Source organism: Python bivittatus, unplaced genomic scaffold, assembly GCF_059951505.1.
Source record: "Python bivittatus isolate LINGU-HERP-01145 unplaced genomic scaffold, Pbiv_v1 ctg000590_np1212, whole genome shotgun sequence".
NCBI lineage: Eukaryota > Metazoa > Chordata > Lepidosauria > Squamata > Pythonidae > Python > Python bivittatus.
This window is the reverse complement of record NW_028277086.1, coordinates 9,354,706-9,367,590: the sequence shown is the minus strand read 5'-3', so window position 1 is coordinate 9,367,590 and position 12,885 is coordinate 9,354,706. Positions and strand designations below refer to the sequence as shown.

Here is a 12,885-nt window from a genome sequence, read left to right as displayed (position 1 = left end):
TTAAGAATCTGATGATTTACATTCACTAACAAACTAGGGAATCTTCTTTATGAAGCATCACAATAATTATTATGACTTTTCATTTCAGGTAAGCTTCTCCTTTTGAATTCCACCTTCTATTCATTATTAACTTTCTTCAATCAGCGTGCAGGTGAGAAAATTCTGTCATCCAGGGAAAATCCTCCTCCTCTGTCAGTAATATATATCTGTGGTTTCTTGCACCGGACAATGGAATAACCTATGAACTTGCATGTTTCCTTGTTCTCAACAATTCCTCTTGGAGAATCAGATTGATTTACAAATATATTTAAGGCACTTTTGCTTCAATGCTAGAAAAACAAAGAAAGGGGGAATTTAATGCAGACAATACTTCATTGTACTTGAGAAGTTCATACTGACCTGTTATGAACTTCATTGTACTTGAGAAGGTCATATTCACTGACCTGTTATGAATCACACCATTCCTGGTTTTACTGTTTATCTCCACCTCCTCCCTCTGCAGAATGACTTGAATGACTTGAGCATGTGGAAAGTGCAGTAAAGGGGCCAATAAACAACCATCAGGGAATCTAAGATTGGTTTTCCTTCTTTTCCATCTTCCCAGTCTTCTGCCAAAACTTAGTGGTGGAAAGTTGAAAAACTGAAGGAAAGCTTGGGATTAACCCTAGTAGTAGATTTCTTAGGAGGATTCACTGTAGGTAGTCCTCGACTTACAACCATTTGTTTAATGAACATTCAAAGTTACAATGGTGCTGAAAAAAGTGACTTAAGACTGGTCCTCACACTTATGACCATTGCAACATCCCCATGGTCACATGATCACAATTTGGGTACTTGGCAACCAACATGTATTTACGATGGTTGCAGCATCCCGGGGTCGCATAACCACCATTTGTCACCTTCCCAGGGGGCTTCCAACAAGCAAAATCAATAGGGGAAGCCAGCTTAACAAACATGGCAATAAAGGTTATAAAATCAAGCACCACTCACTTAATGGCCACATTGCTTAGTGATGGAAGTTCCAGTCCCAATTGTGGTCATAAGTTGAGAACTACCTGTATTATGGCTGCATTCCTACCCAAGACACATTGAACCCAAAATAAATTGTGTCCTATTATATTTGAGCAAAAAAACCACTGAAATAGATTAGGCAGGAATGTCTACTTACTCTTGGAATAAGGTGATCTCTTGACTTTTTCACAAATATATGCTGCATTTTTAAAGAACCACGGATAGTTTTCAATACAGTACCTAAAATGTTAACCAGAATCAAAAGATGAATAGAATATATATCTGGAGTAAGATGGGCAAGTGACAAATTTGAAATATAAATAAATATAAATAAATAAAATAAAATCATGTATTTCTGGATAGAAGTCCTTAACTGATGTCTAGTAACTAAAGTGACAAACATACTCATCTTCCAAGGAAGAGTGCAACATTGTTTTCAATACTGAGCAATGGGAAATGCAAAATGTTCAGGGCTTCTCGAAGCAAATTCTTCTTCCTAGACCACTGAACCCACAGCACCAGCTCTTCCTTTGCTTTTCATTCCCCAATAGATTTTATTGGAACAGAAGTCCATCTTATTTTTCCTGGATTCTCTCAGAGACCTTGAACTCCCCTCATTCTATTTCTGCTACGATGAAAATCAATATGATACTTCCCTGCTAAAGTCATGATAAATGTATCCAGTGATAAATTCAGAACCAAAGAACACTGGATTCAGAAACTTAGCTGCTGTTTTTGCATTCCCTGAGAGGAGGGAGAAAAAAAATGCAGGGGAGAAGCAACCAATGGGGCCATTTGCCTTACTGCTCCCTGCAACCAAATTTAGTTATGTTTCTCCCAGGCTAAGGTTCAGCCGTGTATTCAAATGGGATATAGAAGAGTAGTCAACACCCATCACCAGCTGCTTCTCCTCGATAAATCTCTCACACACAAGAACCAAGATGTCTGATTGTTGCACACGGGATGTGGCTGAGAGGGAACATATTTGCCAGGCATGTTAAGTGGGGGAGAACAAGGTACCCATTATCACAGGTCCTTTGAATATATGGGGAGATTGTTGTGAATCCTCAAGTATCCTGTTATCCCATTTACTCCCCTTTCGCAAGGCTATAAAAACTATTCTGTTCCAATGAGCGTGCAATATGGATGGTGGACCGGTCTGTCTTCATACAATTTATAGTTTTGTTATTTATTCTTACAGGTTTTATTTCTGCTGTATTGCAAACCACCTTCTTCTGAAGTGGGGTGGTATATTAACACCAGTATAGTAAGTAAATGAGTGAATAAGTAAATCAAAGGAAGCACCTGATCTTCCTGAGTCTCTCAGGATGAGGAAGCTTGATTTCTATGAACCACATTTGTTCTATTAATGCCCATTCATGAAGTCTGATTAGATTCTTTTTCAGATGGTCATCAGATTAAGACCATAAAATCAAATCTCAGGTTGCCAAATGCAGCTGATGTTCTTTTCCTCTTAAGTTTTTACACCCCAAATTTCAGGTGCTGAAATATCTAATGATTTGTCTAGAATTTTCCATGTCAACTCAAGGAAACATTCTTAATTACCTTCCCTCATATGCTCTGAGCCTCTTTGAGGTAGTTAAGGATCCACCACTGCAGAAGTAGATTTGCCTGTGCAGAACTATCTTTGGGACATTTCTCCACCAGTATCTTCTGGTGTCTTCACACCATCACCCAGCCATTGCTGAAGTGACATAAGCCAGGTCTCATTGCTGTATTTTGGAATACCAATGGTTGGGGAACTCTAGAAGGTTTTAGAAGTCACTAATGAGGAAATGACCCTGGGGAGAACATGCCAGGGAAGGTGTTCTCCAGTGGTGACAACTGAAGCTTGGGGCAAATGCTGCTGGAAAAGGCAAGTGACATGTTTTGTGGCAATCTCACTGAAGCCTGACAAGAGCTGATGGGGAAGTAGTGCTTAGAAGAGATTGTAAAGGACAGCAAACCAACATGGATGCTTGGGTTCACTCTTAGAAGCATGGGACCTCTCTTGCTTCATGCAGCAGCTTTGAAGGAGTGCCTCACTCAATTCTTCATCAAAACAAAGCACCCTTTCGAGAGTCTGCCCAGCTGTAATCATTAGATTCCTGACTAAGAACCAGGGTGAGACAGTTTTTGGATTTACCTCATAACTCGATCCCTTGAGTACCTCCGGTCCCTGGTACAAAGGCACCGTTGATAAAACTTGCACAGCTCCATCACGCAAGGATTCAGCTTTTGAACTGCGATGGATGACATGGTCACAAATTTGCCTTTTTTGATGGCCTGTGGGCATTCTAGAGAAAAAAAGTATGTAATCCCAAAGTAGCCCATCGGATTGATAGTTTGACTGCTGTCAAATAAGACATTTGTTGGCACATCGAAGTACTTTCATTTAAAAAGAAAAAGTGTGCCTTTTCACAGAGATCAATGTTCTGGGGGTCTTTTCAAGTGGATGACCCCCTACCACACAGCCATTCTGGGAGCTCAACTTTTCACATACCTTCTAAGTGAAAACCTTTGGGACTAAGCTGTGAAACTGCTCCATTATGGCTTCTGTGGGAACTGAATGAAGAAATGTGATTTCTTCATAATTCCAAACTGATTTGAATTTTTTTTTTTTTAAATAGTCATTTTATGGCAGTGGCTGTTCTCCGGAAGCACTTTCCTTGTACGTTTGGACCCTTTCCTCTTCTGTTTAAGTTGGGTGTGTGGAATGATACAAACATGACTACTTTGCTACACAGAGCTTTTGGATGGGGGTGGGATTAAAATGTTGTACTATACAAACACATATTACAAATACAAAGTTGAAGCTGACTGTGCAGGGTGCTGACTGGCTGCCCCTTGTGATATCACCCCCACTGATGGTTGAATGACTGGGTTTGCACAACAGACTGGAACAGGCTAAAATGGGATTGTGGAGTTCATGGTTCAATGTGTTGTGGGAACCCAGGCACTCTCCTTAGCATGCTGAGTAATTCAGATCAGCATACTGTATGGCTTATTTCTTTGGGCATAGCATCTTAGTGAACAGAGTAACTTTTTTTTTTTAATCCCAGGTTTAAGGTTTAATGCAGGGCTGTGCAAGGATTGAATCAGTCTTTGCAGGGGCAATCAGGAGACACACTCCCAAAGTGAAAAGAAACAGGGTCTATTTGGGGAGGCAATATTAAGAGTTTTAAGAGGTAAAATCGACACCTCAGGCATCTGCAAGCCCTAAGGCATCCATTTCTTTTAGATCCACCTGTCAGTCTTCCCAGGTAGACCAGACAGGAAACATGACCAGATGAGCTAATTCTATTTTATTGCAAGGCTACATTAACAGAACCTTGCAAGTCTGAAAGTATAAATCTCCCACCATCTCTTCTTACAGCCTGATAAGTTAGGAAGGTTCCTTTCTGAGTTTCTTTCTCTGCCCATTATGCAGCTGCAGGCTATGCCCTCTCTTATCTGAGAGTTCCCTGGGTGGCATCTCTTCCCCCCACCCACCGTCTCCCAAGGTCATTCCCACTTACCATTACACCGCCTCACTCTAGCTGGCTCTGTGAGGCACAAAAAAGAATGCTGATTTGAGCCAAGATGTAGTATCCCAAGACGGTACAAATTTGGAAAACAAATTTAGCAGTTTGGTACATAGACAATTTATCAGATCATGATGAATTTGATGATGGTGATGGTGAACTTTATTGTATACTTTCTCCCAAAGGATCCTAGTCCTATTAACAATAACTGGAAATAAATTCCCTTGAACTAACTGGGGCTCCCTCTCAAATTAGCATGCAACTGACGGCAGACCTATTTCCCATCTTTGTAGGCTAATTGATCTTTTCCAGAGAAAATCATTTCCTGATGAATGATCCCTTTGGTATCACAAACAACATCTCCTTCAGTGTAGGAGGAACGTGAAATTCTTCCTCATATCACAAATCTTTTCCCCCTGTACCCTTGGAACTGCTTGGGTTAAACATCTACCTTATCAAAACTCAACTTTCCTCTTGGGTGTAACCTCTTTGGGCTGGGAGATTGGATTCCCCCATGTTCATGCTTAGCATTCTTTATGACTTTGAACCTGTTACATGAGCAGAGAGGTGAGGGAGTGTACCCCCAAGTAATGAAGTGCTGTCGACATATGCCTGAGCTGTCAGAAGTAGCCATGAATTTAATACAAAATGGCATCTAATTACAGCAGAAGAGTAAAACCAGATACAAGACAAAGAGTCACATACAATGCTTGACAAGCTATCAAGGGAAGGGTCTAGAATTATTCCAGTTCTGTCACAGAACAGAGAGTGTGACCTTGGTTGGGTCATCATTTCTTGGATGAACTTATCTCAGAGAGTTGTTGCAAAAATTAAATGGGGGATGAACTGAGCTCTAGGAAGTAAACCAGGGACAGAATCTTTTCTTTTTAATTTTGTCTGAGCAATGCATCAAAATGTGAATTGGAGAACATCATTTTGTGTCCAAACTACAGGCAGGAAACTAAAGCAAAAGGTTTAGGTTTTAGCCACTCATTCTCTTGAAGCAAATAGATATCCAAAACTTCAATTTTTCTTCTACTGCAAATGTCCCATTTTAAACATTCAATAACATGAGCAGTTCATTGCTGTTTTTTAACCCAAATACAATTTGCCTTTAGTTCTTACAAACATGTGTGACATACATTCAGAAGAGATCATACAAGCCAGTCATTCCTGAAATGATGACAAAGGCACTGATTTTATTTGTTTTAATATGATGAGTGAAATATTATGAATGCAAACCCTGCAAAATCATTTCTATTGGGGTGATATCTTACCAAGATGGAATTTTGTTTGGTCACAATGAAAGATCTGAAGCCTACAGGGTCTTTGGGTAGAAGAAGTAAATTATCTCTCAACCCTTTAGAAGAATCTCTCCTGGCAAAGGGAAGAAATAGACAGCTTTATCCTGTAGGTGAGGAGATGTCTGTTCCCACAGCCGCTCCATTTTTCTGTCACATTCTTGAACAGAAGCCAGGCAGAAAAAATCATTTCCCCATATTTGGAGGGTGAGATGGTCAGGTGTGGTTGTCCTGCCTTCCAGGGACAATGGCCTTCTTTTCCATCCCTCATCGCCTGTTTAAAATTAAAAAGTCATGTGCCAGCAATGAGCAAGTTATATGCTTCAGTGGAAGAAAGCCAAAATGAACAAGGAAATAGCTGAGAAGAAAATGTGTACCTGCTATCAAGTCCAAGCACCTAGAAGACTTCTCAGTTCCTGTTTTCATCTCCAAGGTTTGACCAGCCTTTTGGTCCTGGTGGAAGTCTCAGAGGCAACATCTTCAAAAGCCAGAAATGGAAGCTCACTCTGGTTTTCTGTTAACCCATTGGCCATCTCCCTGTGGTCAACCCTTTAAGACCACTTCCTCGTAGTTAACCTTTTGGGTTGTGATAGTTCCCCTACACTGCTTTTCATTATGCATGTCTTCATTCTTCTTTTTAATAAATATATGTGGAAGAGAGCTTGCTATTATTTTAAATGACATCCACCTAATCTGTAGGGTCTGTTTAACTCTCTGGATCAGGAGCAGGCAACTCTATATGGCTTGGACTACAATTCCCACAATCCCTTGCTGACTGCAGTTGATAGTTTCAGAGTACAAGGCATAGAATATCAGATTTAAATTACAGGAAAACAGATGTGATTGAATGTAGAAAAGCTTCCTAGCTTTAACAGCAGTTCAACAGTGGAACCAATGATCCAGAGCAGTGGTGGACTCCCTACAATGGATGTGTTGACATCTGTCAGGGATGCTTTAGTTTGGATCCCTGCATTGAGCAAAGGGTTGAATTCGATGACCTCAATGGCATTTCCAATTCTAGGATTGTAACATTCTGTGAAATCCCAGATAAGGTGAAGGGGAGCAACAAGTCTATCCCCAGTCTTTGGGCTTCTCCTTTACTGCAGTGATCGATGACCTCTGTCAAGGGTTGTACTTCCAGAATGGTGGCCTCAGATCCACAGCAGGCCTGGAGTTGACATCACTGGAGGGGGCAGGATTGGCACTATTGGTTGTTGACCTGTAATTTTGAGGAGCTTCAAAGATCATAAGAAAGGGGCTGGGGCAGGATGAAACCCAAGGACTGGAAGATGCTTACTCTGTATATTGAGCTTGGAAGCAAATGGTAAAACAATATGAGAGAATTAGTCTAACTGCTACAGTCACTGTTTCTGCTTCTGTCAAGTTGCTTCTATCAATTTGGGCCATATGTTCCATTCCACAAGTTAGTTATCCATAGTGAAGATCCATAAATCGTGCCATTGAATCTGTAAATCATGCAACAATCCAGTCATGGATAAAGGCACGATCTAGTCAAGTTAAGCCTTGCAAAATAATAGAATCCTCTATGTACCTCTGTTCAGAAATCCCGTTAAGCTTGGTGGAGCTAATTTTTAGGGAAGTGGAATATTATTGCAGCCTTAATAGTGCTAATTCACACCCAATATTTTTCCAAAGACTATGAATAGTGCATTCCTATTTGTACTGGCAGAAAAGATGGCTGTTTACTCTGATAAATCCAAGGCTAAATAGAAGACTCTTGAAATTTCTCATTAGAAATTCAGCTCTGAATGATTTTAAAACCCCTTTAAAGATCAACTCTTGTTGATGGATTGTTGGTTCCTAATTTTAAGGATAAGCTTGCCAGATCCAGCCACCTTTCCCTTTCCCACCACCACATAAACATCTCATAGCATCCATCATATGAAGAGAGGGAAACCCTTAACAAATTCAAACAGGTAATTTTGCTAGATGCTCACTGAGTGCAAAAGAAGTAGAGCATGCTAAAAGCAGGACAGGTGTGTGCTTTAATCTAAATCTTCAATATCTACATTCAACATATTTACACATTACATATCTATTGCATAAATATTATGCAATAGTAGAATCAATTAGATGGCCTACCTGTTGATCGTAGGACACATGACAGTTCCTCTAAATTAATTGTCCCCAACCTGATACCCTCCAAGTGTGTAGATTTGGATTCCCAGAACTCTCCAATTGGGCGATGGCCATTGCCAAGAATTCTGAGAGATAAAGTCCACTCATGTGTAGGACTGTTAGGTTGGAAAAAGCCTGTTTTACATTGTTACAGCTGGCCACACTTCTTTTACAGAAAGGTAAACATGTCTAGAGACTCCAGTTTCATTACACCCTGCTTGGCTTCAACATCTCCGTGAGTCACCCTATTTCTAGTCCTAAAAATGGGTCCATCTGCCTGCAGTGCTGAATTTTCTTGCAATGGACACGTGAGATAGAGTCTGCCAGCCTAAGTGCTTGTTTGATTGCTTGCTATGTGCTGCGTAGAACATCATGCCGGGAGTCGCATTCCCAGCAAGTGATTCAGTAGAGCAAGGGCAGGACCTTGAGAAAGGCTTTGTACTAGCTGACAGGGTCGCTGCGCACTTGACTGTGTGCCTGCTATGCAGCTATGCATGGGATATTTTGCCTTTCCAAGAAAAGCAGAAACAAGGAAAGCAGCAGAAGGGTCAGGTTACAAGTCAATCAGTTGCTTGAAATAGAATCTTCCAGGTTAAGGCTGTAGATTTGTTGGCAACACTTGGTCACTTTGTGATGAGAAGATGGATGGGAGAAGATGTTACTCAAAGGAGCTGTTTTAAAGGGCCCAACCTTGCAGAGACAATCTCAAGGGAATATGAACTATTAGGCTCAGAGGATTCAAGAATGCAATTACAGAGGGAATCGACACCCAACCTTCTGGCCTCCACTCTTCAGCCCAGAGAATTCAGCCGATTCCATCAAATTCAACCTAAGCTTGAGATCCTAGCTTGCTATGTGGGGAAGGCATTTGCTTGATGTCTGTGCATTTCTCCTGTCCAATTTTTCAGGATATATCTTGCTAGAGCTCTGCAGATATGCACTGGCATATGAGTGTCTCACATGCCTATGGATCTTCGTGTGCTGAATCTCTGACAATAACAGTGGCTTGCTGGAGAACGTAGTAAGAAGAAGACACCAGAATGCTGAGACGCACCAAGTTTTGTGACCCACTCCTTTAATTTCCTCTGTTCTTTGATCAGATCTCCCTCAAATACTGTGGGGCTATGAGACGGCCTCTCGTCAAACCTGCAGGAGCACTGCCTTTCCCGTGTCTTAAAAGCAGGGATCCAAGCCAGGCATCATTAAATGAGTTTGGCAATGTAAGAAGCATGGGGGGGGGGAGAAAAAAGATTTTCCCCCAATCGACTTCTCTCCCACAATAATCTGTCAATTCTCCCCTCCCCCAATTTGATTTTGGTGTGATTTATTTTGAACAGTCATATACAGTGGAAATATTCACGCTCCAGAGCTTTTCAGATTTCGTTCCAAGACTCCACATTTTGACATGGGTCCAGGCAAACAGCCTGAAAATATTAAGTTCTTTGCTACCAAAATAATCCCCGTAACTCTGAAATGTATAGCTATTAAACTGGATCTGAATAATCTGTGGCAGGTGACTGAAACCTCTCCTTTGGCAGGGACCTAATCAGACTTCTGCTTCCCCAAATTGCAAAGCTAGAATGGCTGCAGAGTAACCTGAAATAGTGGAATTGTTCTAATTATTGTTGTTGTTAGGTGACTGGGAACATAAAAACTGTTTAGCGCTTGTTCCAATTCTTCATCCAGCTGCAGCAATTTGACCCATTCTTATTGGTCAAGGTATTTCTCATCACTTGCCACTTGAGACTTCACCACCTGGAGACATCAAGGTTTGAAGCTGTCTACCTGTATCCTTGAGCAATAGCCTATGCCCCAAATATCAACAAGCTGTAAGAACTTGGCTGAAAGAATTGCTAAGCATTTATCCAAAGCATATTATCTTCATTCTTCTGTTTTCCTTCACCAGTGATTCTGCTTCAGAAATATAACATGGACCAGGCCTCCTGATACATTTTGCCTTTTTAAGCAAGTTTTTAATCTGCTTTGTTCAAACCCTGTTAATCAGGTTAGCAAAATGAGTGGAAATGTCATTTCTGGGCCAATTCCATGGAGAACAAAATTTCATTTCTCTTCCGCAGCTGAAGGGCAATGAAGCACAGCTATATCTCAAACAATCATAGTTCTCCAATTTAAAGTAATATCACTGGCCTAAATAAATTAGCATAAGGACTAGAAGCTTGAAACATTTTTAGTATTCCCACATGATGTCTCAGAACAAAAGAAAAAGAGGCAGGAATGAATATGAAACTCAGAACGAAAGGAATGAATATGAAACATTTGGAATTTGAGAGGTGGAAATAGCAGGTAGGGTGCCTGTAGCAATCAATTTTTTCTGCATAAAAATGTATTTCTCATGCATGGAGGCTGTGAAAACAATGCATAATAGTCATCCAGATGTATTCCATGTTTTGTTGCTTGAAAGAAAAGTACTTACTGGAATGCATCTTATTAAAGCTGTCAGTCCCAGGCCTTTGTGGTAATGTCACGAGGGCAGGTAAGGGTGTAATTCCTGTCATTGAAAAGAGAATTAGAAGAGAACACATGAGCAAGAATGGACTATGCATTACACTGCTTTAGCAGAGTAGCTATGGGTCAGAATAGCTAAGGATGGCTCTGGTCAGCAAGTTGTCTAGTCCTATTCCTGATTATTCTATTCCTGATTCAGTTCTGTTGTCCCAGACTTTTCCAACCTGCACCTCCTCCAGATGTGGAGACATCAGCTCCCAGAATGTTCAGCAATGACCATTCTAAGCTGAGGGATTCTAGCAGTTGAAGTCCACACATCTGGAATGACACAAGTAGGAAGAGGCTAAGTCCCAAGTAAGCTTTGATGGGCAAAGAAACATACAACAGGACAGGCTGTGCCAATAAAGACTTTTAGAGAAATGCTTGCAAGTATTTTTATTTCAACATGCTGGGTCAAAAGGTGTCTTCCCACTTCCTGAAATTTGTCTTCACCTGTGATTTTGATGTCCTACCCCATTTTTGGAATGTTTGAGAATTTCTTTCAAAAGTCTTTGGTGGTAAATATTGAGTTTTCTTTATTTTTGGTGGAAGACATTGTTGCTTTCTCCACTATTTTGGAGGCTTCCTGAATGTCTTTCTATAATTCCCCAATCAGTATGGCCAGTGACCAAACTGGCTATGGATTATAAGAAAAATCCAACATTTTTAGAGATAAGTGTCAGGGAAAAACCACATTAAACACGGGAGGCAGACACACCAGAACATAAGTCACTTCAAAGTTCTAAAAGCTTTATTAAAAGTTAGTTCAATAAGCAAGTAAAATTTAATCAATAACATACAAGGTACTTACTTAGATACACATTGCAATGAGGACCAACAAGAGCAAGCTGTCAGCTGAGGCAGTTTGACCATGTGGTCCCGACCCTTTAGTTGCAATCCTTTTTATCCTTAAAAACCGCAAACCACAATCATGACTCTCAGGATTTTCAACTGAATCATAACGTCCCCAGAGCTAATTTCACCACACTTCCCTGTTCCCTTTGTCCCTGTCATGTCTGTTCCCATCAACAAGTTTGCTTATTTAACAGTTTGCTTAGTTTTGCAAGTTTTACTTATTTCCTGTCATTGCCCCAAAGGTCATCTCCAAGCTAGCCCTTGCTTTTTATTATTAAATGTGATTAAAAAATATATATCTATATTAAAATAAGTTTCAGGCCACTAACATTTTTCCTCTCACATAAGAATATTGGGAAAGGAGAGTGGATTTAGACAGCAGGCTAGAAACCAGGAGACTGTGTCATCTAATCCCACCTTAAGCACAAAACCAGCTGGCTGACTTTGGGTCATTCATTCTATTCTGAGAATACCATGGACAGCCAAGAAACAAACGATGGATCATCAAACAAATCAACCCAGAATTCTCACTTAAGTCACAAATGATCAGGATCAAATTATCCTACTTCAGACACATTATGCGAAGACCCAGCTCTGTGGAGAAGGCTCTAATGCTGGGAAGGATGCAAGGAAAGAGAAGAAGAGGATGACCAGCAGCTAAGTGGATAGACTCAGTTACACAGGCAATGACTGCACTATTGGAACACTATTGGACTGCACTATCTCTCTCTCTCTCTCTCTCTCTCTCTCTCTCTCTCTCTCTCTCTCTCTCTCTATATATATATATATATATATATATATAGTTATTCTTAACATGTTCTTCTACATTAACTTTATACTACCGACTGCTCGGTGTGAGAAGTACCTTCCTAAGCATTCATCTGGGACTTGACTATTCTGTGACCAACAATGCAGCCAGGGGAGATCACCTGAGTCTTTGCAGATAGTGCTTCTACAGTCTTTTCCAATGCAATGGGCATGCCCTGCAAAGAATCACACAACCTGCCCTGTTCATGTGATTACATGTGCTATCTCATGCATACAATTGCATTGGATCAGACCAGGAAAATGCAACTGCTACAGTATGTAGCTGCCATTGGAGAAAACCAGAAGAGGATAGAAAGATGGCATTGATTTGCATCTAGTACAGCCAAACATCTGCCCCCATCCTTCATGCACAGGGAACAGAACCATGTTCTCTATCTATGTCCCCTTTCATCTCAGCTCTGCCTTTGGGTCATTTCCTGAACAGATGAACAAGGAGGACAAAGATGGCTATTCCAGAATTAGCGATATGGCATCATCAAGAAATACTCAGATTTGACGGTACACTGAAATCTTGTAAATTATCTCACTCCCCCCAATAATATGGACCAGTTTACTTGTATGCATTTAAGGAGGGGGTGAATTTGCTTTAGAAGAAACTGGCTATGCCAAGTACAGACAGATTTCAACCACAGGAGAGCAGAAATGAATAATATCAGTTTCTTTCATTTTTGAAAAAGATTTTTCAGAAATACAGGTAGTCCTCACTTACTTACAATTGGGAC

General features: G+C 40.6%; 1 protein-coding gene across 1 annotated transcript in view; it reads right to left on the bottom strand.

The window, feature by feature from the left end:
• Positions 1–12,885, bottom strand: part of HHLA1 (HHLA1 neighbor of OC90) — a 28,307-nt gene continuing 15,422 nt past the window's right edge. Inside the window, exons 11-15 of the mRNA XM_088149269.1 lie at positions 11,292–11,328; positions 10,410–10,484; positions 3,158–3,308; positions 1,169–1,251; positions 1–329 (exon numbers count right to left, since the gene is read on the bottom strand). Coding sequence (XP_088005395.1) covers positions 286–329; positions 1,169–1,251; positions 3,158–3,308; positions 10,410–10,484; positions 11,292–11,328 — 390 coding nt within the window. The 3' untranslated portion in view covers positions 1–285. The remainder of the gene's footprint in view (positions 330–1,168; positions 1,252–3,157; positions 3,309–10,409; positions 10,485–11,291; positions 11,329–12,885) is intronic.